At 41.0% G+C, this 11,181-nt stretch overlaps 1 protein-coding gene across 2 annotated transcripts in view; it reads left to right on the top strand.

Moving 5' to 3' along the window:
- The first annotated feature begins 1,673 nt into the window (after positions 1-1,673).
- The window catches only part of LOC104932989 (acyl-coenzyme A thioesterase 4), a 21,347-nt gene continuing 11,839 nt past the window's right edge, over positions 1,674-11,181 (top strand). The window contains exon 1 of one of the 2 annotated variants that reach the window (XM_010748335.3): positions 1,674-1,913. Coding sequence is in view for 1 of the 2 variants with exons in the window: in XM_027273102.1 (XP_027128903.1) it covers positions 2,328-2,399 (72 nt within the window). In the remaining variant the exon portion in view is untranslated. Of the gene's footprint in view, positions 1,914-1,956; positions 2,400-11,181 lie in introns of those variants that run through there. The other variant, XM_027273102.1, reaches the window with a different exon arrangement.

Raw genomic sequence — 11,181 nt, 5'->3', positions numbered from 1 at the left:
TCAAACTTCACAGCAGAAAAAAACATGTTTACAACCTGGTACAAAAAACTGTTTTAGCCTCTATAGCTAATTCATCCATTCATGAAAACTACTGAATTTCTGTATAACTCACCTGTTCAAATTATATTAAGGCTTCAAGGCTTATGCATAATTAACAGCATGGCCATTGATTGAGGAGGGTGCTGTCACATTGTGGATTGTTCGTGTACCCAGGTGTCATTCAGTCTGCTTCAGGTCCACTAATGATCCATGTCTTTGCCTGTTTTTAGATAAGAAGAGGCAGGACTACTAACATGGCAGTGGCCAGATGCGCAGACGCACAGAGCTTTAAAATGGCTCTTCAGTCATATAAAAACTGGAGAGTATTTCTTCATTAAACAAAAGCAAAATAAGCACTGAAGGTTTTTCTCGTTGAAAAATATGGTTTTGCTCTTCCCTTCTTCTGGCTTACATCATATGGTTAGATCATTGACCTGAGTGGTTGAAGTTTAATCGTAATAGACACATTAGACAGATGATTCATCCATTTACTTGCCAAGTATTTTTTGAAAGTGCCTGCCCTTTTTCAGTTTCCATGGATGACTTCCCAGATGGTTCTGTGTAACAAAACATTTGACACATCAGATTAGATGTAAACTGCAAGACACGAGAATGCTTTGTCCTGGGTGATGGTTGATATACATGTTAATATAAAGTAGGAAAATCCACACACACTAAAACTCATATTTCCTCTTATTTATCACTAAAAGTTCAAACTCTGGCCTCTATGTCACAGTTGTAACAGTTTGTCTTCTGACATGTTTTTCTGCTGCAGACAGCCTACAGAGTCCTGGAGCATCCTCAGGTCGTTGGCAGCAGGATCGCCATGTTCAGTCTTTCCTTTGGAACTAGTCCTACTCTCAAAACGTCTGTTTACTCCCAAGTTATGAAGCTAAGACAACCACAGCTACGTTGCTTGCGTACCCTCATAAGATAATTGACAAGCCTGACAATAGTGCCACCATTTCAGTCTCAAATTTTTACCCGTTTTGCACAGCAATGCACTGCAGCATAACTGGAACAATTTTCAACATTGTAATATATGAAGTGAACAAAGGAACCTTCCTAACTGAGTGAAATGACCTGGAATTCTTTACAAAATGTAGATTTAGCCTGGATACATTTCTATGTTGTTAATATAGGCTTTCACTTTACATGGTAGTCTTAAATGTCTAAGCAACATTGTTTACTAAGATCTGCCTTTTATTTACAAACCCCTATTCATTAGTTACAATGTGAAATGATTTATTTTTCTATATCATTTCTGTCAATACTTTTTTTACACACTCACTGTAACAGAGACAAAAGCCTGGAGGATGATTAAATATGTAAGTCAATATAAAGTGAAAATGTTGTATATGGTCTAAAGAAAAGATTTGTAATGATGATTAATGGCGTAATGGCTAATGGCATTCATTCTATGGCATTCAGATTTCTTTCCATTGACTCACTGCTTGACAATGCATTAAACATCAATGGTTAAGTAGCACTGAGTAGTTCTTGAAAATAATACTTTTACTGAATATCTTTTAACATCAATTGTCTTACTTGTCACAGTATCAGTACTATAAGCTTTTCTACATGGTACACAGAGCTCTCACTCGTTCAGGGTGCAGATAGGTTATGTAGTGGAAAAGTCAATATAAGCTATGAAAATGAATATGGTATGATAGCCTAGAGGGGATAACAAGGAGATAGATGAGGGTTGGTCCACAGAGTTCTGGTAAACAGAACTCCACCCAAAGCATTCACTGTGATGCTTCTGTGAAAGGAGGCTGATAAAGTCATTATTCCCAGAGTCTGTCACCAGTTTGATACCAGGAGGCCTAGACCAAAACAACCAACAGACGACAAACGTGAAGCCAGCTCTTGGGGTAGGTAATGAAATGTTTTTGTTGGTTTTGTTTTGCATCTGAGATGAATCTGAACTCAACAGTAAAAACAGGCAAAGGTGAAAATCATTAACTGCGTAGCATATTTACACACGTAGAAGCATATTTAGAAGAACATACACCGGGAAAATAGCCAAATCTGTGCAAGTAAACAAAGTCTGGAGGGGTACACGCTCGTTTCTGAAACGCTCCCGGTGGGATTTGAAGTCGCGTGCAGGACGGACCAAACCCGCGGCGCGTACGCAACGTGCCAGACACGTTTGCAGTGGGGTTTCGGAGCCTCCAAACAAAACAAAAAAAGGAAGAAAGAAAGGTTTGCGCAGGGAAAAAGCCACCGGTGAGACTAGGGGGAGGAGGCGCTGCAAAGTGTCCAGGTGAAGAGGTCAGCCTCCGGGGATGCAGCGACACCAGAGCAGGAGGAGGAGGAGGAGGCCTAACCGGCTGAAGAGGAATGTCTCTAAACTTTTTGTAAAGTTATTATAATCTGACGAACATCAATCAAACACAGAGTTGTATTTACGTAGCAGCTCCGTGTTTGCCACGGTAGCATTAGTTTACTGTGATGTGTCGGACGGAAACGATTCGTTCGATATGAACTAATCTTTTACATGACTCGGGAGTAATGAGTCGTCTCAGTGAGTGATTCGTTCATTTTCATGCAGTACAGTGGTACGTTCTAAAAATAACCCGCAATAAACGAAATCCGCGAAGTAAGTGCGAAGGGGGGTGGGGAAGTTTTACAATTATTACACATGTTTTAAGGCCGTAAAACCCCTAACCACACACTTTTATACACCTTTTACACGCATTTTACAGTACTACGGAGCCCCTAAAGGGACATGTGAAAGAAAAAAAAATGGAAGTGTTTTCGTGCGCACCAGAAAGTTTCTCGTGCGCACCAGAAACTTTCGTGTGCCACCAGAAACTTTCTTGTGCGCACCAGAAACTTTCTCGTGCGCACCAGAAACTTTCTCGTGCGCACCAGAAACTTGCCAACTAAAAGTTTCTGGTGCGCACGAGAAAGTTTCAAGTGCGCACGGGAAAGTTTCTGGTGAGCACGAGAAAGTTTCTGGTGCGCACAGAAAGTTTCTAGTGCGCACCAGAAACACTTCCATTTTTTTTTTCTTTCACCATGTCCCTTTAGGGGCTCCGACAGTACTCCCTTAAACAGGACGCAGAACACAATGCGCGTTCATACTGTACAGATGCTGTAAAAATAAAGCATGCAAATTGAGTTGTAGGTGGTTGATCAAAACTCATAAAGTAACTCTAGCTGATAAACTTTACTCTTTAAAACAAGTCAGTACTTGTTCCAAAGATCCGTCAACAGGCTGCACGTGACTCCCACTAATACACACCGCGCACCTGAGCTTAGAGAACCACACACAACCACACACACACACACACACCACATATATAATATTCATCCTCAGAAACTAAGCCATGTAAATCAGCAGTAGAGGAGGAAGGAAGCAACTCCAGAGAGGTCGGTGATCAGTAAGCCGTCTATTATAAGCCCAGTGATGCAAGAGGCATCACTTGGGCTTATTTTTTGTTGGCCAGCGTGTAGTGATCCTAGAGGATTATTAAAACCCCTAACCACACACTTTACACCTTTTTACACCGCATTTTGTAGCATACTGCCTTAAACAGGACGCAGAACACAATGCGCATTCATACTGTACAGTACGCTGTAAAAAAAAAGCATGCAAAATTACACTGAAAAAATCCGCGAAACAGCGAGTCTGCGAAAAGTGAACCGCGTTATAGCGAGGGACTGTTCCTTCTCTCGCCACATGATTCGTTCATGACTCACTTAACTGTGCGTCCGTCCTCAGGTCCTCACCATATAATATATTATATATATATATATATATATATATATACTATATATATATATTAGGGCTGTCAACGATTAAAAAAAATTAACTAATTAATCGCAAAAATTTCTGTAATTAATCGCGATTAATCTAGAGACTGAAGCTATAATGAAATTTTTTTGTAAAAGTCATTATAGAATAACCAGAGAAGTATATTTAAATTCTCATTTTTTTGGCTACGGTGCCATATGCCAGTGCAAGAAAGCCAGAATGAGGAATATACTGACGGTGCCACCCTGTGTGTAGACTGGGTGTTTTGCTTTAAGGTGATATGTTAAAGTCGCGTTTACTTCTGTGGAATTTAAATTCGGCTTTGCAAACTGTGCAAATTGCCTTGTTTTGTCCAACAAGCCGTCGGGCAACTTTTTAAAATTAAATGTTCCCCCTAAAAGTCCGTCCTATCCATCTTTACACCACAGACTCTCCTTTAGTTAGGATAGATTAGACATATATGCACAGACCTCCTTTAGTTAGGATAGATCATAGACATATACATAGACTTCCTTAGTTAGGATAGATCATAGACATATATACAGACTCTCCTTATTAGGATAGATCAGAGACATATACATAGACTCTCCTTTAGTTAGGATAGATCATAGACATATACAGACTCTCTTAGTTAGGATATCTGACTATACATCTCTCCTTAGTTAGGATAGATCATAGACATATATCAGACTCTCCTTTAGTTAGGATAGATCATAACATATATACATAGACGCCTCACTGAGCAGGTTGGTCCGTTGCTGTGATACGGTACCCTGTCCGCCATATTGGATGTGGCAGATCTGCCCGTAAACTAATACAAGCAGGGCCGGTTTTAGCTATGGGCAATGTGGGCGACCGCCCAGGGCGCAGTCTCCGTGAGGGCTTTAAGTTAATGCCTCTTATACACCCATTCACACACACACTAATATATCTGGGAAACAAAGCTCTACTTTGCCACATCCAAAATGGCGGCCGCCACCGGAAGTAAACAAAACCGGTAATTGCATTTTTTTTAACGCGTTAATTCTTTAAAAATTATTCGACAAAATTAACGCGTTATTTTGACAGCACTAATATATATATATATGTAGATATAATATTATATATATATATATATATATATATATATATATATCGATATATATATTAATATATCCGTCCTCAGTTCCACCATATATATATATACGACGTAATTAAATTAATTTAGAATAAAAAATATTTGTCTGTTCGTATGAACCCTTTATGGCGTACTCTCATGACCTATAGCCAGCGTTGGCCAGGGGAGAGAGCTGTTGAATAGCTTAATGAGAGCTGTTGAATAGCTTAATGAATTAAGTAGCCAACAGTGACACAGTGGTGTTGTTTATGTTAACGGGTACAGCAAGCCAACATATTTGTGGTATGATACTGTTTGGAACATGTGGATGGTTATTGTTTTGATTCTTCAGCTGAGTGTTTGTAATCTCCAAGGCAACCGGAGGACTGGAGGACAGATGGTCGTGTTGATCAGAGATGGTTTGATGAACTGGTTCTGAAAGTTTTCCACGAGTGAAATAGCTTGCAGAAAATAACGATTTCTAATTGATGCCTCAATTGTTTACAAGTTCTGTTTTACATGTAAGCATGCGATTGTGCAGTGTTAAGTTGACATGTGAGAACATGCTGTCTACAAAGAGAGCCTTCTGTGCTGCTTCATTGTGTGAAATAATGACATATGAGTTAGTTAACGCCCTGAAACATAATGATTAATTATAATGAATTATAATGATTCTCAAGAATTTTGTGGTTAGTATGACGGTACAAAATCACTGAATACTGAAAGTTCTGTACATGGTTCATTGTTTGAAACAAAATTGAAACAAAAAGTTTGATTTCATTGACTGAAAATTCCATAAAAAGACAAAAATAAAATAATAAATGTCAATAGAACAGCTGTTCACAAGCATCCTCCTGTAAAAACACTGTTGGTCAAATAACTTGATTTCTTCATTAAAGAACATGATTATGTGTGTGCAGTGGTACTGAACTCTGTCAGGTGAGAGAGCCGTTGAGATCCCTGATCCGCTAACACGGCAAAAGAGTTAATAAAAACAACTTGGGAAACGGATGATAGAAGGTTTCTCACTGTCGGCCTTGCAAATAGGGGAAGTGAAACTCCCCACTCCCCACATGTGAAGCAAGCAAGGAGGAGGATGGATTACTTAAACTAGGATCATTTGTCGCTGATATGGTTAGAATCCGGCAAATGACTCATTGCTGCCTGAGATGGGGATGGTCCGGCGAGCAGGGGTATAAGAGACACTGCACAATGGAGATCGTGGTTATCCTCGTCACCTTCGGAATGGCGCTCAAGTTCATTGCTTTATATTACAATGTTACTGTTACTCTGTAGTTTGATGACACAGGCATAACTGCTGTCCAAATAACAAAAGCTAACTTCGACACCACAGAACTTTAGGCTGAATTAGCTTTCCAGATGAAAACAGAAAACTTCGGCGTCGTTGAAAACATTAATCAATCATCAGTAATATCCATGAGAGAGTCTGCGGCTATGTTTATCTGTGTTTCTGCCGCCCTCAGTCCTGACTTGTTTTTCTTACTTTTTCTCTTCTTTGATGCACAAACTCCTGCTCTCTTGGCTCTTCTTGTGCTAAATAAAAATTGTTCTCCATTTGTCCTAAATGAAACTTCTTCGACCCATGGTATATGTACAAAAAAGGCGAAATCTAAAGTAATAAAAACATAAACACTTGTCAAGGGTGACTCTATAGCACTAACAACAAAGTTAATATATTATATTCATTTCTTTTCTGTTAATAAATCACCATAAATATTACACACTGGTTTCTTTGAAGTAACTTAGCTAAACATCATACATACTTCTACTTTCCAATAATGTTCATGGATTCGGAAAGTGGGAAGTTAAAAGTGCACAGGATTAACCCTTAACAATAAGCTGAAGTTTAAATTTGAGACAATTCCTATACTCCTCCACCTAATGAGAAATATTTCCTCCATTTTATCTATTTGAGATTTGAGGCGATTAAAGCCCCATGGTATAACTTTGCTACCATAAAATAACATTTAAATAATTTTGATGCTACACTGCTCTGGGTACAATCACCCACGAGAAGTACATAACGCTCCACGGCCAAAAGGTCACACACCGCAACGTGTTCACTGATTTTGGTGAAACTGGATCATATTTTATGGAGAATGTTTTCTGGCTTTCCCTGCGAGGTCCTCTGCTCTTCATCAACTCTCGTGTGTGTTTCCTGATGAACAGTAAAAACGGCTGAACCTGACTCTGTATCACATCTATCTGCTTGCCACCTGTAAGCAAAGACTTTCACTTTGGCAACTGGTCATAAACTGCCCCAGTCTCCCTTGGTTACCTGTGATTGGGTCCACTCCATTTGTGGCCAGATTTCACTAGATGTGAATATCACAGGAACAGGATACATGTCAAATAGTGTTTATTAAACAAGAAGCTCTGTTTCTTCTGCCCTCAGGCCCTCCTCTACAGCATACATTTGATCTGTCTGCTGAGTTCAGGATGGACAGGAAGCAGTATTGTGTGAAGCTGTCGGTTCAGCCCTCCAGAGGACTCGTGGATGAGAAGTTTATCGTCCTGGTCCAGAACTCTCACCAGGTTTTCAAATGACCATCCATGCCCTTAACAAGTGTGAAGACGGACACAGCTATGAAGCATTTGCTCACTACACTGCAATGCCACTGGGACTGTGAATGGTACATGGTTCAATCCCTACTCAGAAATTTCAAGATTAATTTAGAAATGTTTGCAGGTATTGGAAAGAAAAGAATTAAAAAAAAATTGTGAAATGCACGGAAAGAATGAATGTTAAAATGATTGATGAATACATTTTCATGCCTTTACTTTCCAGTTTCAGAGATCCCGTCTGGGCGGGACATATTCTGGGGTTGAACAGATGGGTCTGCTGTGGAGCTGAGACCAGTTCCAGGCACCAAACCTGGGCTCAGTAGGCCAAAAAGGATGGAGCTTGACCCTAGTGAATTAATTATCAATCATTTATCTGTGTCAGAGTTTAACTCTTCCAATCATCCCTCAGGTTGAGGAAGGTGAATGCCAGACTCCCATGGAGGTCACCATCTCAGTGTATCAGGGTCACCAGACTGAGGCGTCATGGATCAGGTGCCGCTGGTTGGGGTGTTGGGGAGCGCTGGTACATGGCGCCTCGCGTCCGTAGGATCCCAATCACAGAGAACGGACTCACTGCAACCCTCTCCTGCCATCAGGTAGGACCAGGAGAATCAGGAGGAAGGTGTGCTGTGGGTGGAGCTCAGTGTGACATTCTGAGCAACAATGACCACTGGAGTACCATTAACCATGAAAGTTCATCAACATCAGTGGGGCTATTGGAATGGAAGTGAAAAATGAAAGGTCAAAAAGGGTTCCACCAAATGTAATCAAGAGTTGCAGCAACATTGAAATATACAATATAGCTGTGTAAACTAGTTTTGTTGTTTTGAAATGAAGGACTGGGACCTTTCCCTGGCCTCTTGGATCTGTGGGGGGTGAAGGAAAGTTGATCGAGTACCGTGCAGCTTTGTTGGCCTCCCATGGAATGCCTGCTGACCCTCGACTACCTGACCCCTGAAATCACCATGGAAACTGGGAAGATGGTGGACAGCCAGTACATTGAGGTAAATCTGATGAGAGTGTCATATTATGGCCAATAGGGAGCTGCAGAACTTACAACACAAGCCCGCCCGTATTCGTACATACTTCGGAATTACACCCAGTTAAAGACATAAGCAGACAAATATTAAATGTATATATTTCATGTTAATTAATTAAGAGATTCTTGTTGTCCAGATCACCAGTGTTTTCTCCTTGTGACAGAGAGCCATGTAACAACGGGTTGTAAATACCATGACATAGGCGCCAACAGTCAAACAACAAAGATGTCTACTGTTAACATTGACAGTATTTCCGCAAATTATTATAGTTTGCCGTTTACTGTCAGCCTGAATCCATGTGAATTCAGCATTATTCTAAAAAATAATCCAGATCACAAACCGTGTTCTGCTCACTGGCAATATTTTTAGTAGTTGATTTATTTTGGGGCGTCCTATGTCTTAAGATTGTGTTGATGTAGGTTAAAAGTTGCTACAGGCAGCAGGGGTGAGAGGCATAAAGGAATCAACAAATAAAACGTGTGGTACTGACAGAGACAGAACATGCATCCACTTTTTTGTCATCACGTTTATAAATCCGTGTCTACAACTGATGTGTTGTTCCGTGTCTACAACGGGGTTTTATAACTCTCAGTAAATCTGTAAACATACACCCATAAGCTTAAGTTTCTACGGCCACAATATCCATAAATCAAACTTATCTAAACATGCGCCCGCTCCACCACTGTCACTTGATGTCACTCAATGATTAATCTCCAGAGCTCTCATTGAAACAGACTTCAAAGGTGCAAATTGCAATTCAGGATCAATGAAAAGCTCATTAACGGGGAAGTAAAGCTTTAATGTAAATTAATAGGAGGAGTGAAATGCCACTCAAAAATCAATTCAATTGTGACATTTTACACAGAAAAATAACAAAGAGTGAAATTAAGGTTTTATTCTCCCCTGTTATTCATGCACCTCATCATTTCATCATTTCTGGCTCTGTCTTATCTGCATGTCGGTTCAGTGTCAATACACCCATGAAAACTGCTTCAGAGGTTCAACTGAGACCAGTGTTTTTAAATTAACATTGACTAATTATCTGGATGAAGTACATATTAGAGTTTGAACCAGACAGACGTTTGTTGGTTTGCTTGATTAAAAAACATTTCCTACTACTACTATTATTCTCACCACATCTCTATCCATTACATTCACACACCTTTTCAAAACCTTCTTAACATAACATTTTTGAACTGCTACATGTAAATATCTTGCACATTCAAATATTCTGCATACTGTAAGATTTTGCACAGACAGTCAGAAACACAACGGGAGGGGAAACAACCTGAAAACACTGGAAAAGAAGGAGACTCAAGGCTGAAATACACGTGCATGCGGAACGGCTCCGGAACGGCCGATACGTTTCAAGGTTAGTCAATGTGTCAGCTCACACAGTCTCCGTCCCCGCTGCGTCAGTCACGGCTCCGAACGACTGTGGCGTCCGGCAGCCTCTGAAACACATACGCAGAGCTTCTACTTTTTACGGACCCTGGAGCACGGTGCATAAATTCAGCACAGATCAGACCGTGCGGGAAGGAAATTGGCTACAAAATACAAAATAAAACCCGTTGATTTTCAAAAATAAAATACTCTACTCTCTATACACGGATCGAGTTTCATTACAAGAACACGTCATAATGGGCGGGGCGACCTGAAGTCAACAGGGTGAGGGTTTTCAGGTGTATACATTTATGACACCTCCACATCCTTTTATAAGGACACCAGAAAAAGAATGCAGCGTGAGAATGCCATTGCTGGAGTCAAAGAGACTACAACCAGCCATATGTGCGTGAATTCGCGAGATCTCGTGACGCTCGGTTGCCGGCGGAGACGCACCTGAGCGCATCACAAACGATTATGTGTAAGTAGGCGGACGGCGGATTACGCAGCCGTTCCGACGGAGCGTCTGCAGCCGTTCCGCATGCTGTTGTATTTTCCAGGGTAACAGCCTTCCAGCGTCAGGTCGGGACGGGACAAGGAGACTCAGGTGCAGAGAGCAAGGTTTAAGCCAAATTTATTTAAATTATTGGTTTCAGGTTCCTTGGCAACAGGTTCGGGGTCGTATAGACGGACAGGGCATCACATGTGACATTACGGGACTCTGCCTGGAAGACAGCATGAAGGAAAATCGGTTAAAAAACAGTGACCATCTTGCCTGTCGAGCGCTCAGTCTCTTAGCTTTCCTGATGTATTCTAAGTTCTTGGATCAGTCCAGACAATGAAGGGCTGTTCAGCGCAGTGTCGCCACTCCTCCAGGGCCACTTTTACCGCCAATAGTAGAACTGTTTGAACCCTTTTGCAGCTATTTGGTGGTTTGGCCCTTCAGCTACAGGGCTCACACTGATTCTCTAGAAGCCTAGTCATACTTGTGGTCACGTTTCCTGTGTGTGTGTCTAGGTCCAGAAGAGTAGATACGGTATTTCATCAAATATACATAAACAAACTTGTCATAGTCCCTTAGCACATCATTGTCATGGCCTGAAACACGGCTGGTGGCTTCGTCAGCCAAAAGTCGACCAAATACTCGTTGTCCACTCGGGGTATTAAACCTGTCTTCCATTCATCACCTCGCTTATTCTGATTAATGATAAGCATTCCCTAGATTCAGCTTGGTAAAAAACGCATAGCCTGCTGGAGTGTCAAACTGGCAAATG

Source organism: Larimichthys crocea, chromosome XXI (genome assembly GCF_000972845.2).
Source record: "Larimichthys crocea isolate SSNF chromosome XXI, L_crocea_2.0, whole genome shotgun sequence".
NCBI classification, from domain to species: domain Eukaryota; kingdom Metazoa; phylum Chordata; class Actinopteri; family Sciaenidae; genus Larimichthys; species Larimichthys crocea.
This window is presented reverse-complemented; position numbering and strand designations above follow the sequence as displayed.